The sequence below is a fragment of the Elgaria multicarinata genome, chromosome 3 (assembly GCF_023053635.1).
Source record: "Elgaria multicarinata webbii isolate HBS135686 ecotype San Diego chromosome 3, rElgMul1.1.pri, whole genome shotgun sequence".
NCBI lineage: Eukaryota > Metazoa > Chordata > Lepidosauria > Squamata > Anguidae > Elgaria > Elgaria multicarinata.
Window position 1 is genome coordinate 125016270 of NC_086173.1, and position 16106 is coordinate 125032375.

Consider the following 16106-nt stretch of genomic DNA (forward strand, 5'->3'; position numbering starts at 1 on the left):
GTAAGTTACTGGAAAATACACTAATATATAAGTCAAATTTAAAAGGAAAAGATCAAATCACAACATTTTATACATCTGTGATTACTGTGTAGCACTCAGCTGAGAAAAAAAAACTGCAAAATGTTATGTGTCCGTGATAGTTATGGAGATTGTTGCAGACTCTTTTTGCACTTTTTTTTCTAAAGGGTTTTTTCCCCCCCAATCTGTCAATGAATGGACAAAAAAAAAATGAAAGATGCCTGACAAACCATAAAACACACATGGAATGGATTAAACAAAATCCATACTATTAGAGGTAGATTGAGACTCAGTTTCCCCTAATTCTTGGTCTTTGTTCTGCAACTGATTCAAGTTGATGAAAGAGAGAAGTCTGGATGTGTGACAATAGGATTCAGAGTGAACAAAAACTAGGGAAAGAGACAAATCAGCTAAAAAGCTATGAAACCAGATTGCAACAAGATCTAGGACAAGCAAGTATACTGAAATTGAATTACTAAGGTCTGTTTTGTGGATATGAGAGAGAAAGGATGAGTTTTGTTGCCCAGTTTTAAAGGAAGCAGTCAATGATCAAATTATGAGGAAAAGGGAAGGGGGCTTAATCAAATCCATGAAGCCTACCCCCTGATTCCTCCCCCCAGTCTTGGCCAAATTTTTCTCCCCATATCCTACTAAAAACTGTAGCTAAGAGAGGGAGATCACAAATGGTAAAGATGTTGTAATTCAAGCACTGGAAGCAGATGCTAGGAACCTGAAAGAACTGATCTTCTACATGCCAGTTGACCATAGTGATGGGAGAATCGGGGATGTTTGAGCTCACCAAAATTCTTTGAACTTTGCTTCAAAGTTCAATTCACCTCGCTGCCATTTTCATCTGTTTCTCAATGTGTTAAAATGGCGGAAGTGCACATTTCATATGGAAAAACTGCACTTTCCCCCATTGACTAATGTGTGAAAATGTGCATTTAAAAAATTTAAGAAATTCATTTCAGTGTGTGTGTGTGTGTGTATTTCAAATCTGATTGCTAGTTCAAGAATGTGCAAGCCTTTCCTGAAAGCCTTTCATTTTTGCAAAGGGAGCACATTCAGATAATTTGTGAAGTGAAACTAAACTCTGATACATCCCTAGTTGACCAGGGTTGGAGTCCTTTGCAGACTTATTTGGCAGTAAATTTCTTTGTATTGTGCAATATTTATTTTCAAGTAAACAGGTATATAATTGGGCTGCATACTTAGAAGTACGATTATTGAAGCCCTCTGTCATTCAGCAGAGGTAATGTTGTCTGCTCTAAGGAATATAAAGCTAAAAGAAGGGAAATTAATTTTTACTGACCACTCCATGCATGAACTATGAATTACAACTAACCGTATCTTATAGTTGTGCATTCTTAACTAATTAACCTTAAGTAAGTGTGTGTGTGTGTGTGTGTGTGTGGTACATGGCAAGAAAGGGAAAATCAATCTCAGGCATACATATAAGTCCACAGAAGTTACTTGCCCACATAAACAAGCCCGCTTATTTATTTGAGGCCTATAAGCAGGAAGGCAGGGATACCAGCTTAAGCTCCTAGAAACATATTTTTTACTAACCATGGGTGAACAGTTGAACAGCTACTGGTAAATCTATCTATTTCATATTTTTTCTAAGAATGCCACATCATCTATGCATGCACAGAGTCCCCAATCTGCCTAAATATGACTAAGTCCTGCTGAAATCAATAGAACTTGTTAGTCACAATTAATTGCTTTCAATGGAGTTTACTGTGCCACCAGGTCAGGGTGGTGAATCTGCTCTGGGTTTCAGTCAGAATCAACCAGAACCTAGCTTTAACACGTTGGATAGCTCCTTTAGAGTTCTAATTGGTTCTGAATGAAACCCGGAATGGATTCACTGCCCCACTAAAATTGCAACCACCAGCCTCCACTGAATAAGACCCACTAAAGTTCAGTGGGATTTATTTCCAAGTAGGATTGCAGTGATAACTATAACTGAACACTCTTATACACAGAACACATACCTCTTTTTAGCCAGCAATTAACCTTATTAATTAACAAAATCAAAGACTAAATTGTTTTTTTAAGAATTGTGGCTAGGAGTATCATCAATAACTCCAAATTATATATTAGCATTTCCATCATTAGAAAATGTCTCTAATTTTTAATTCCATGGACTGCAGAATGCAATTCAATTCTCTATCTCCTGTCATAAAGACAGATCTAAATTAGCTGAAAGTACCCATAATAAAAGTCACTTTGTGAAGAATTATGGACTCCAAAAGGACAAGTCATCATCTTTTCATTCTAGAAGCATGCTTCAAACACTACAGGAAGAATAATGTTCTTTTGCTACTATTACAAGCTTTGTGAACTTCACCCTTTGGCAGCCACTCTGGGAAATAGCCCAGAATTTCAGGTAATTTGGCACAGATTTCAGGGTGAAGAGAATCAACATTTTACCATCATTTTATCAAGAAGACTCTTTGTGTGCAAAGGAAATCTGAGTATTAGAATGAAGAAAGGAACTGTCAACCATCCAACAACTCCTCCTTATTCAGCAAATTGTTTTTGAATTGTACCAGATCTGATGGAAGGCCTACATCACCACATGGCATTGTAGGCAAATCTTGCAATAACCCTGTAAGGCAGTTCAGTATTTTCTCCATCCATTTCAGAACATAAGAATATAAGAAGTGCCATGCTGGATCAGACCATAGGTCCATCTAGTCCAGCATTCTGTTCACACAGTGGCCAGGGAACTACAAACAGGACATGATGCAGCATCACCCTCCCATTCTACATGAAGCATTTATCATGCACTCGTGATAGTTCACTCATGGAAGTTTGCGGGTCCTTTTCATGATGATATCAACCTCTGGTGCCTCTACTGTCATTTTCAAGCTTTATTCCACCATTTTATAAATCACTGGAAATCCGGTAATAAATATAAATCATGCAATATCGCATCACCATCTACTGGTTGTGTAAATGAAACATATGGGACTGGCCCTCAAGAAAATAGCAAAAAAGGGGGAGCATGTGTATTGTGCTCATTATAATCCCACAAAGACTCTAATAGTTGAAGCCCCAGTAAAGGTGAAGTTGTTTTTTTCTTTTTTCTTTTCAATGTAAAAAAGCTCAAATCTTTTAAGATTATAAAACTTGAGTCAGTTGCAAATACATCATAATCGTCATTGGATATCTTCTGCCAAAGCTTTCCTATTTTCAAGACTTGACACACAATCCTGGGTTGGAGCCAGAGTTCTTCATACATAAAGTAGACCCACTGAAATCAATGGGATTTCAGTGTGTCTGTTTTAAATATGACTAATATGGGTCGAATATCCTATGTATTCCTCACACTTTTCCAATTTCAGAAATGAAAAATCAGCAATCTATTCCATTTGTTTAAAATGTAGGTAATACAAATGCAGATGAAGAAGCTGTAAAAACAACAACCAAGGAACTTAATAACAGTTTTAAGATTACTGAAATATTAAATAAAACAATAAATTTTCATTATTCTTTCAATTTTAAATTTGAGAATACACATCTCCTAAATCTCTTTTTCAATTTCAGTATCTCCGAAGCGTAAGGCAGAAAGAAAGCTAGAAAAAAAGTTATAATTGAAAAAAAGTATCAACTTTCAAAGGAATCCATAACTGACCAATTGCAACCAAATATACTCCAGGTATTGGAAAGAAGACAGAAGCTGTGGACCTATGCAGCTCTTTTGGGGAGCCTACATTTTTAAAAAAATCAGTTTTGAAAATTGTAGAAGTTATGACTTATTCCTGGGGATATCAATTGCTTAATTGCATTCAATTAAATATCAGTAGCTGGATTTTCCATGTGAGTCTGCTATTTTGCACACCTAGTAACTATAACAGTGAAAGATAAAACAGAAATAATTTTATGATAAAGGGCAGGATATTAAAAAAAAATCCCTTCATAAAAAATTCTGAAAGCTATTTTTATATAGTTATGTTGCCCGTGTGTTTCTGTGTGTGTTGTACAACTATGTCCTGCCTCAAAGGTTCATATGGTCCATGTATATGGAAGCCAAATCACACTACAGTATTAGATGGTTCAGTAAATTAGTTATTTAATTTTTATCTCACTTTTCTGCTAAAGTTAGTGCTTAAGGCAGCTAGCAATAAAATGCAAATAAAATAACAAAACTACCATTAAATTGCTAAAACTAATCAAGTAAAAATAAATGGATGAGTAGGGGGAAATCAGCACCTACTAGATTAAAACCTACTTCAGAATAGAAGTGTGTTTCACCTCAGTCCTGAACTCCAAATCTGAATCAAAGTTGGGCAATTTGGCCCACGATATGAATCCTTTCTGGAACCCAATTGGTCTGATTCAGCCCATGGCTAGCTGCTGACCCTCACCTGCCCGCCCACCCGTGCGTCCTACCTGAAGCCTCCAGGCATGCCAGCGAGCCTCCTGTCCTCCACTCTGACCTGCCATAGATCTACTATTGTAAACTATGGTGGCCAGAAATGGAAACCACAACCGCTGGCCTCCTTCGGATTTGGAATCGAATCCGAAGGGGGCTGGGGGAATATTGAGGCAGCCCAAGTCAAATCATGGCTGATTTGGAAGCTCCAAATTGCCCTCCGGGTTAAATTGGAGAGGGCTGTGCATAGCCCTACTTCAGAGACACATCAGCTTAGGTGCCAAAAGCATGTCTGAATAAAAATAGATTTGCTTGCCAGTGGAAGGATAGCAGAGATGGAACTAGGCTGTAGATGGTTGTAGAACCTGAGAGCATCTGTCATGAAGGCCCTCTCCTGTGTCCTCATCAAGTGTGCCTCTGAAAATGGTGGAGCAGGAGAAGGGCCTCTCCTGAAAGAGAGGGGCATCTTTCACATGCCCTGGGGTTCTCTCGATAATTGAGTGGGGTGGAAAGCAGCACTGCTGCAAACTGCAAAATTATAATTATAAGAAGAGGGCCTCGGGCAAGGCTAGGCAACCTGGTGCTCTTCAGATGTTCTGAACTACAACTCCCAACAGCCCCATCCAGCATGGCCAAGGGTCGGGATTGTGTGAGTTGTAGTCCAAAACAACTGGAGAACACCTGATTGCCGGTCCATGTATTTTGGAGGTTTAATTGTTAGCTCACACAAGTACAGCACAACAGGCAATCTAGAAATGCAGGTATTTCCATTGTGCATTGTCTCAACCTCCACAACTTGACATGCACTTAATTGAGGAAAACGGACATCACTTCCGTGATATGCAAAAGGGGCATGGCCATTACATCTCCCCGTTTTCCTTCACTTTATTCTGTTGCATCCAGACTGGACTTGTCAAAGGTTTTAAGGGCATTAAGGATTACTACAGATTTTTTCCTCCAAAGCCGCATTTTCTCATTGCTTAGAGGAGACTCTCTGAAAAAAATTATACCCCGCAAACCAAGTGCCGTCTTACAATTTATTCGGAAGTCTAGCAAACTTAACTCTAAGCAAACTGTCAGGAGAAATTAATGTCACCTATAAAGGCGGCCTTCTCAGCCAAGCAGTAAAGAGCCAGATTGCTGCTTGGACCTTTACTGTGCAGTTCTGAAGACAGCACATAGCAGAAGGGAATCAGGCCTCCTCCAGATCACCATCATAATTATGCATTAGCAGGAAATATAGAAAAGCCCTGCACAGGAAATGGTTGTAACTGTGATTCAGACAAGAGAGCTAGTCCATTTATGCAAACTGTCATGAGCCAGTCTGACCAGGACCCAGGAGGAACATCATTTAAGAATGTTCGGGAAAAGTCCCAGCACACTTGAGGAACCTGCAAAAACCCCAGCAGACTTGAGGAGCCCGTAAAAAGCCGCAGCATATATGAGGAATCGTCGACAATCTCCTACACTGCACCATGGATCTAGACTTTACCTTTTTATCTCACACCTCCCAGGAGCTAAGTTGAAGGCAGGCTCAGTGGGGCCTTCAGAAACATCAGAGTGCCCATGTGGCTGCAAAAAGAACTGCTAGATGTGAGTCTATTCTAAAGAAGGAACTGTTTAAGAGAAGGAGAAACCAGATGCATCTGGTAGCCCAGCTACTGATCAGGAAGGGATGTACCTGACTGTACCAGCATAAAAATGACCAATCTCTACTTGACATTTGCTGGTACAAGCTCTTCCACTCTTGGACATTTACTTGCAGCTTTTGCCTTCCTTCTCTTGGATCGTGTTTGTCTACAGTTTCACCTCTTGCACTTGATCCCAACTGGTCCTACCTCAAGGCTCTGGGGTTGCCTCTATCACCAGTAAGCTGTGCTCCACTTCCAGTTTCTGCGCCACTACATCCTCCCTTTGATCTCTGACTGCTTAGACCCCAGTGTGTGGAACCATCCTCAGACAGAAATAACTATTGGATGAGATAGTCAAGGAAGATCACAGTAGTTAGTTCCAAGGAAGATACTTTCCTGGGCACCCTGCTCAGAGAATTTGATCTTTTTTGAGTACTTCCTCTCATCTGGTCATTTGAATGGTTGTTCGCATGAGAAGACCAGACAAAATGCAGTCTAAAGTGCTCAGAGCTGGATTGGCAAAGCAGGTATGAAACCAAAGGTGAATGACAATATGCTGCTTCAGAAAGAGCAGAGCTTTATTCTATCTTGCTCATGGATAAAGGCTCTGATGGTTAGTTGAAAGGAAGGGCAGAAGCATAGCCTTCCAATTCTCCGGAGAGAAGTAGGAGCAGCTGCTGAACCTCCACTTATTATCTGATGCATGAATGATACAGTTTTCTTCCCAATATGCCCACTAAGATATTAAAACTCTCCCAACCCGAACCAGCCTCCTGAGGCAATGCTAACTTTCTGGAAACCGCCCTGGAGAAAATAGCAGTAGTCCAATAGAAGCAGGTGTTTTCAAAAGGGAACAGATGCATTTTAGTAGAAGCAGACATGGGAGCAGGAAAGACCATCTTGTAGTCCTTCCCCCCCCCCCATGGGAGTCTTAGAATAGTATGGAGCAGTACAAGCATGTACCTGCTCTCTTTCCACCTATTCTTCACATAGAAAAAGAGAGAGGGAGTGAAAGATACACACCATACACCACAGTTCCTGATCCAAAAAACAGAGTTTGAAAATTGGGAACACGCTGTCAGTTCCCACCAAGACTCTCATGTTCAGATCTCCCCACCTCCATGCCATGGTTTCCTACTACCAACTGTACATCTACCTTTGATCACTACCAGCTAGGATTGGCTCAAAACCATGATTTCAAACCAAGGTTTGCAGGAATCCTAGTTATGACTAACAATAATTTGTTCCAATTTGGATGAAAGGGTGAACTAATAGTTCACCGTAGAAGGGAGGGGGGAAATCACTCCCTTGAAAATGCAGGTTTGTAATTTGGGGTTTCCTCTGGACCCAGCTTTGATCTTGGGTCCCCAGATCTTGGCTGTGGCTATGAGTGCTGGTGTGCCAGCCATGCCTATTCCTGAAGTATGCAGGTCTGGCCAGGGTGACCATACCTTAGTTACATCACATCTCGATTATAGCAATGTATTCTACATTAAGCTGCCTTTCAAGAGGATTCTGAAACTGCAGCTGGTCCAGCATGTTCAATTGATCCAGTTGTTAATAGGGGCAGTGTACAGGGAGCATATCACTCCTTGTTGAAACAGCTGCACTGACTTCTAAATCATTTCAGGGTACAAATCAAAGTGCTGGTGAGGACTTTGAAATCCCTGAATGTTTTAGGACTGGGACAGCTGAAGGACTGCCATCTCCAATATGAGTCTGCCTGCCCACTGATAACATCTTCACAGGCCCTCTTGCATGTCCCAACAACTCCATAGATTTAAGCTTAGTTGGGACTAGGGAGAGGAGTTTTCCAATACCTGTGCCTAAGCTATGAAACTCCCCTCCAAAGGAAGTCCATCTCACTTATATATGTATTCATTTGAATAATGCTGCTCCTTGTTCAAGAAGTCTCCTGGAGTGACTAACATATCATCAATCAAAACAGGACAGTCCCCACCCACAGGCTTGTATTCTAAAAAGATACTGCACACACGGAATAAGAGGGAAATATAATAATTCTTTCAGCTGGCCTGGTGGAATGCCCCTGCAGTCCTTCTCATATCCCTCTGTATCCCCCCTCCCAATTAATGACCTTCTGGAAACTGGTGAAGACTTTCCTTTTTAAGGAAGCATTTAACACATAATTTTTAACATGCTGTTTTTAACAGTCCATTGTTGTTGTTGTTTTGTTGTTGTTGTTGTTGTTGTTTTAAAATTTTAAATAGTTTTATCCTCTGCTGTTATTTTTGTTTAGAAGGATTTGGCTAGAAATCTATTTCAGAAGACCATCAAATGCAAACCCATAAATCTATTTCAGAAGACCATCAAATGCAAATCCATAAATCTATTTCAGAAGACCATCAAATGCAAACAGCATTATAATATTATTAAGTGGTTTTCAAATGGATTTTCTTTCTTCTAGTTGACATTTCAAATGTTGAAGTGCTTTTTAGATATATTAGAATAGGTTTGTGAATGGTTTCTAATATTTCATGTTGGTATAATACAATGGTGTTTGTTTTTTTAAAAAAAGACAAGTTTAACATTTTGCATTTGTACGATTCTTTTTCTGCTCTTTATTAAAAGCTTGGGAACATTTTTAGGGTCCCCCACCCCACCCACAGATGTTTAAAAGCTATCCACAGAGCCTGTTAAAATTTGTTGGTGTCTCATTGACAAATCTTTCAGAGGAACAGAAAGATGCAAAAGAAATTGACAGAGAGATGGTATGGCATGGACCTACACTTAACTGGAGTTGTGGTGCTGCCAGAAAAACCTATATTAACATTTATTCAACACTGTGTTTAAATGTAGGTTTGCACAATTTCTATAAATACAAGTTGAGTCCCTTGTTGGGTCCACATAACCATTAGCCAACTGCTACAAAACAGAAATTGTTGTACACAACAATCACAAGATTTTAAAAGCCATAATTTGATATGGAAAATATGGCAAAACACGTACTTTGAAAAAGCCTGAGTTTGTGTTTTTCATTATTAATCCACACTTGTGTTTTGTCAGTCCTTGTGATATTGAATCCTAACCATTATGTATACATATTATGCTATATACATCCAGACAAACAAGGAAAATGCATGCAAATGCAGTGTCTGCTGGAATATAAACATACTGAATCTTCCTTCTAAAGAGCTTATTTTCAAAGTGCAGCATCACTTCCATTCTTACATGGATTATGCTGAAGAAAATGATACTTTTAATTACTCAACGGCAGTAATCAGGCATATGTTCTTTGATGTATGGATAATACAGACAGAGATACAGTTGCTGCTGCCTCCGCTGCTATTGAACTAGCTAAGTAATCCGGTCACAAACACAGTCTTCATGAGGCTGCTTGAGATTGTAGCACATTCTTTCCATGACCTATTTTAGATTGAAATCTCATTGGTTTTGAAATCACACAGGAGGATAAACCTAGCTGAAATTCATGAGAGAGATGTAAGTTACACCTAGTTTTATCCATTTCTTTAGTCTAGTTTGTTTGTTTATTTATTTATTTATTTATTACATTTCTATACCACCCAATAACCAGAGCTCTCTGGGCGGTTCACAACCGTGAGGACTTGACACATTGAATTAATAGTTCTTCTTGCACAGTGGTGTACAACCTGTTGAGCAAAAGGGGAACATTTTACAACCATAGTTTGAAAGAGTGTGACTCTAGCGTGCTGTGCAGTATGTACAGTATGTGCCCCCACCCCTCCTATGATTTGAGCGAGATCTACACCAAGCAGGATGTGACACTTTGAAAACGGTTTGAAAACTGTATATGGAGTACAGTTGGAGTATATGGAGCATGTATACAAAGTAGCAAAATATAAGTTCTATACAAGGCCAGAGGGTTGTAGGGCCACTGGGCATCAAAGTTGTGAAGGGAGCATCTCCGCTATCAATCTCAAATTCTGAGATCGTCAATGAAAACCATTTGCTCAATTTCATCCTTGATAGTGATGAAGCAGGTGACAACCAGGAAAAGGACCTTCTTGGGTGCAGTGCTATATCGACAAAATGCCCTTCCCAGGGAGGTGCAAGGAAAATCCCGTTTTCTTCTCCTAGGCCAGTCCTTATCAGCAGGTGCCCTACTGACGTTTTGGACTCCATTTCTCATCAGCTCCAGCCAACTATCAGCTCCAGCCAATGTAAGATTGCAGCCTTAAAGTACTCCTTCTTGCTAGCTGCTTTGTTTTTAATCTATTGGTTGCTTTTATTATGAGCTTTATTGTTTCTGGATATTGTAATTTTATAAACTGCCCTGAAACCAAAGTTAGTGAAGTTATAAATAATAAAACCAGCAAAACAAAATACTTGGGGCAGTGTCCAGCTGTGTTGTTCTGATAGCACAAATTACATTGTGCTAGCAGAAACTAGGTTCTGAACCATACTCAAGAGAAAAATCCAACAAAAGTTAGGTTGCACAAGAACAGCTGCACATCACACTAGCACAACTACTTGTGCAGGCATAGTGCTCAACAGAAAAATCTAGCAGAACTCCACTGGCACTATTTGAATTTGCGAAATTCCAGTGTTGGATCGTGCCTGTTATTTGCACTGCCACCACAATAGAGGTATGCTCATCTTAACTATCCCAAACCTCCTTCCTGTATCACATGAGAAGACCTGTGTTAAAAGAAGATGAAAAGTGTTGGGCGAGGGTCGCGTTAGCCAAAAAACTATATTTTAATCAAATAATTCAAACCAGATGGCATTCACTCAAGTGCTATTAAAGAAACATGTAAATGAAAATGAAGAACAAAAACATGTCACTTAGTAAAATCGGCCTCCACACCAGACAACTGGAATATAGCCAACAGTTATATATCTTTGCCCACCCCCACCAAAAAATGACATATCAGGGAATTTAACAAGTGTTAAGTGTCAGAATACCAATATTTCAAAACCCTCCCCTCACTTCTTTGTACACACTTTCTGTTGTTGTTTTCTGTATCAGTTGTAACTATGTTGATGTAATGTAGAAAAATCTGAGTGATTTATTCGAGATACAAATTGGTGGTTGTTTTGCAGCATAATATTACTTATATTATTATTTTCAGGGCCCTTATATCCCTGCAATTAGGTCATTGAGTTATATATCATAGAGATAAACCATGATGAAAAAGCACAATCTGGATTCTTTAATCTAACTGGCTTATTTTGTCTCCTTGAGGTATTAAGCCTGCAACTGAACAACAACCACAAAATCCTCTTACTTGGATACATTACCCTCCCTCCACACTTGTTTCTTAAATCCACAAAATGTTCAAACTATTCTGAACCAGCAGAAGACTGGCTTTCCGTTTCCCATCTTCTGGTATGTTCTGAGGGGAGCACCTGTTTTCAGATGCATTAATCAATTGACCAATTCTATTATTGTGAAGCAGATTTTGTACTTTTATGTCAAAGGCTTTTACACTGTGTTCTATGGACCTCTGGGATTCCTTGGAAATTTACCAGGGGTTCAACAGCAAGAAGCTCAGAAATGGCAGATAAACCTACATGGAAAACACTTCACCCACATATCTAGCTACACTTGTAATACACAACTACATATAGGAAACATTCCCAGTATATGCAAGGAGATGATGTGCCACAACAAAGTATGGCTTGACATCCCATAATGTTTCACTCAGTACAACACTTTCCAGTGAAAAACACCTAGGGTTCATCAACAGACTCATAAATATGGGAAAGGACCTCAAGAAGTAAAAGCTTTAAAACCATGACTTTATCTCAAATATCAGGATAGTGAGAGAATATCTTCATACACATGTAGGAAGACCTTACATATCAAATATCAAATGACTGAACATCTCTAGGCTTCCAAACACATTGGTTTTAGTTTTACAGCTAATAAAGTTTGATCCCTCAAACTGAGGCTCATCCAATTTTTAAAAACTTTGAAACTACTTGAAAGACATACAAGAGTTGTCGAACACGAAGTTTATTTCTCAGAAATTGCTAGCTTCAGAAGTACTCTGACTGTGAAGAGATAAGGACTCAAGATGTTAAAGGTTTGGTTTGTAGCATTTCACCATAGTGTAGGATTTTAACAGTGGGACACCAGAAACTTGATACAAGTTTGCTCTTATATCTTTCCCCAACAGAGAATTAATGCCATTTAGTCCTCAGCCCCATGAGTGCTTTGTTCCCGAAAACCTCTATGTAAGTTGAGAAGAGGAGCATTAGGGAGCCATGAAAGAACATTATAAAGGTGTGAAACAATTTTAAAAACAAAACTTTTGTTCAGAAAAATATATAACATTTATATAGCTTCCTGCTGCAATGTTGCAACATTGTTCCTCACTTACCTGACTCTCTGGAAATTTGTATAAATGATTCCATGCCTTTTTCTCCATAACTTCCTTCAGAAGCCAATGTCGAGACATAATTCCACCCCAAAGCTTTCACTATGTCCACCATTGCTTGGGCTTGGAAGGAATCAGGAGGAACGACCCGTGAGAAGAAATCGTAACGTCTGTCATCACTTAATTCTGGTGCAGTTGAGGCATAACTGATTTGGGGTATCTGTAGGGAAAAGAACAGTTATTTGGAGTTATAAATTGATAAACTCAACACACGCACAACAATTAGCTTGAGCTGTAATACAATTAGCCTTCCCAATGCCCCATCTGTTACTTTCTATCTCCATCAGTGCCTAAGTGAAAGTCAATGAAGCCATCTTCCAAATGATTTTCATTATGTGAATACTAATTGGCCAATTAAAGTATTACCTGCCCTGCCACCCCAAACTTTCATGACCCTCTTTGATGAAGGATAAGTTAACATGCCTGGAATTAGCTGCAGATACGTCCTAGTTAAGTTTAGCACCCCATCCCCCAAGTCAACTTTGTGATATGTGAAGTATCTCCAATATTATAAACATTCATAAGGTTCTTGGATATCTGAGCTTTGTCTTATTGCAATCAGCTCTGCTACTCTGGATCTTGGTTACTGCTGCCTTAATCCCCAAAACTCACTGTTGTTTTCGTTCTCACTTATGTCAGACATAGCTGTTGACTATTCCAGCTAATCACCAATTGTTATCTCAAGGATGAAGCTTCCCCAAAATCCCATTTATTGTGAACATCAGTTGTTTAGCGAGACACAACAAGCTCAACAAAGAATTCAAACCTGAATCACTAATCATTGGAGAATTTGGTCAGCCCACCTATGTCTTCTGAAATTTCACCAGGTCTGCCCATTTGTGTTCAAGCTTCACTATGCTAGACTAGGGCTAGACCCTTGCTTCTTTTAGGGGAGAGGAAGCTAAAATTCATTCTTGTAAATGCAGTCATAGACATACAAAAGCCACTGTACTCTAGTAATTAGAGTGTTGGACAAGGACTCAGGAGATCCGGGTTTGAGCCCCCACATGGCCATGAAAGTTGTGGGGGTAACTTTGAGCCAGTCACAGACTCACAACCTAACCTACCACACAAGGATGTTGTGATGATCAAATAGAGGAGGAAAACCATGTAAAATGTCTTGGGTTTCTTGCAAGGTGTGTGTGGGGGAAGCAGGATATAAATGTAAAAAATAAATACACAAGACTACAAAGCTCTGTCAAGGCCTCTAAAAAAATCACAATCTCTTTCTATTGGAGGCTTTTACTACTCCTTGAGTCCTGTTTTTGTTTTGCCAGTGAGTACACCCCATAGGTAGAACTTGCTGAGTCTGTTCCCCACCCACTCAGTGCTGATGTAAATTATTCACCAGAGACAAATGCTCAAACAAATGCTTAAACTTTCAGCCAAGGCGATGAAAGCAGTTCTACACGTTAAGAGAAACCCATCCCCTCATTACTGCCCTTATTCTGCTAGGGAAGCATTTCTAGAATCTGTTGCACATTTTAACAGGGGCATATCAAGTCTGTGAAGACCTTGAGCGGTAACTGAGTTGAAATATTTCAGGGGCTTGATCACTCAAAGTTTAGATGCTTGCAAGAATCTGGCACGAGCTATGGTTTTAAATTGTCTTTACTGCTCTTAAATTACATACTGGTTTTAACTTGATTCATGGTTTAATTTGTTTTTAGCTGCGTATCTTTATTGTTTTATATTGTATGATTTTATCTGTATGCTGCCCTGAGATCCTAGTGACATAGGGCGGGATACAAACATTTTAAATAAATAAATAAATAAATAAATATCGTTAACACAGCAATGTAATCTCCCAATTTCAGAATACAATCAGGTGCACTTATTAACACACACTGCAGGAATCCCTGACCCAGCATCCGCCAAGGCCTTTCCTGTCTGCTCATGCAAGGAACCATGATTGCTTTAGTAAAACCCTGTCTGCGCAAGGCTTTTCTCAGCCCTCTCTGCTACCATCCTGTTTGCTCCACGGTTTGGAGTCTATGGAGTTGTCTAGTAACTTAGCCATGCCCCCATGTCACACTGGAAGCAAAGAGCCAAACTAAATGTTCAGTATACGTTTCTTGACTCTCCTGTAAGTGCATGCGACCCCTATTTAGATCAGGAGAGTGGCAGTTGAAATAAATGCATCAGCTATCTGTACAATCTGTCTTGCATCGTGCATTTAATGTGGGTGCATGTAAAGACACAATCAAAGCAAAGATCAGTGAAGCTGGGTCAGCAGGACCAACTGAGCAAATAATAATAGACATTATTCAGAAACTGAACCAGTTCCCATCTGTCAAGTTTGTTTGGTATGTGGCAGTGGACATCAGTGTTTTATTCATTTAAAACATTTAACTCATCTCTCCAAAGCTCAAGGCAGCTCCAAACAGAATAAAGCAATAATAACAGCAATAAAACAAATTAGAAAGCAACAGTCTTGTATTTATCTTGCTAACCTGCATACAGGGTAAAGACCTGAAACTGAAGACTGATTTGGGTTTTACAAACAAGTGACCTATACGAGGTATAAAGTTTGTTCTTCTGTTATATATTATTTTAAGATCTCTTCTGGTATGAACCTAACAGCTTTTGTCCAAGTGCCTCCTCCGAGGGAGGATCAGAGGACAGCAACAAGGGAGGAGGCCTAAAGAACATAGGAAGAGCCCTGCTGGATCAGACCAAGGGTCCAACTTGTCCAGCACTCCGTTCACACAGTGGCCAGCCAGCTGTCGACCAGGGACCAACAAAACAGGACATGGTGCAACAGCACTCTCCTACCCATGTTCCCCAGCAACTGGTGCACACAGGCTTACTGCCTCAAATACTGCAGACAGCACACAACTATTAGGGCTAGAAGCCATTGATAGCCTTCTCCAGGAATTTGTCCAACCCCCTTTTAAAGCCATCCAAATTGGTGGCCATCACTACATCTTGTGGTAGTGAATTCCATAATTTAACTATGTGTAGTGTGAAGAAGTACTTATTTGTCCTGAATCTCCCACCAATCCGCTTCATGGCATGACCTGGGTTCTAGAATTTTGAGAGAGGGAGGAAAATGTCTCCATATCCACATTCTCCACACCATGCATAATTTTGTACACTCTATCATGTCTCCATTGAGCCTTCTTTTTTCCAAACTAAACAATCCCAGTTGTTGTAACCTTCTCTCATAGGGGGGATGATCCAGCCCCTTGATCATTTTAGTTGCCCTTTTCTGCACTTTTTCCAGCTCTATAATACCCTTTTTAGGAGTGGTGACCAGAACTGTACACAATATTCTAAGTGTGTTCTCACCATAGATGTGTATAAAGGCAGTATGATACTAGCAGTTTTCTCAATTACTTTTTTTATAACGCGTAACATGGGGTTTGCCTTCTTTACAGCGGCCGCTCAATGGGTTGACTTTTTCATCGATCTGCCCACCACAACTTCAAGATCTCTTTCTTGTTTGGTCACTGCCAGCTCAGATCCCATTAGGTTATACTTGAAGTTCGGGTTTTTGCCTCACCAGCATCATATTCTTGGTGGTGGCCCCCTAATTATGGAAAACTCTCACCAGTGCGATATTGTCACCATTCTGGCACCAGGTCTTTACTAAACACTTTCTTCTCCTCCTGGGCATTTGATACCATATGATAAGATTTTTAAGAAGTTGTGGGATTTTTATTGTTTATTGTGCAAAATTGTTTTATA

At 39.7% G+C, this 16106-nt stretch overlaps 1 protein-coding gene across 2 annotated transcripts in view; it reads right to left on the reverse strand.

Moving 5' to 3' along the window:
* The window catches only part of GRM7 (glutamate metabotropic receptor 7), a 530576-nt gene that overhangs the window by 347832 nt on the left and 166638 nt on the right, over positions 1-16106 (reverse strand). For both annotated transcript variants that reach the window (XM_063121528.1, XM_063121529.1), the window contains exon 2: positions 12360-12576. In XM_063121528.1, the coding sequence (XP_062977598.1) occupies positions 12360-12576 (217 nt within the window). The remainder of the gene's footprint in view (positions 1-12359; positions 12577-16106) is intronic.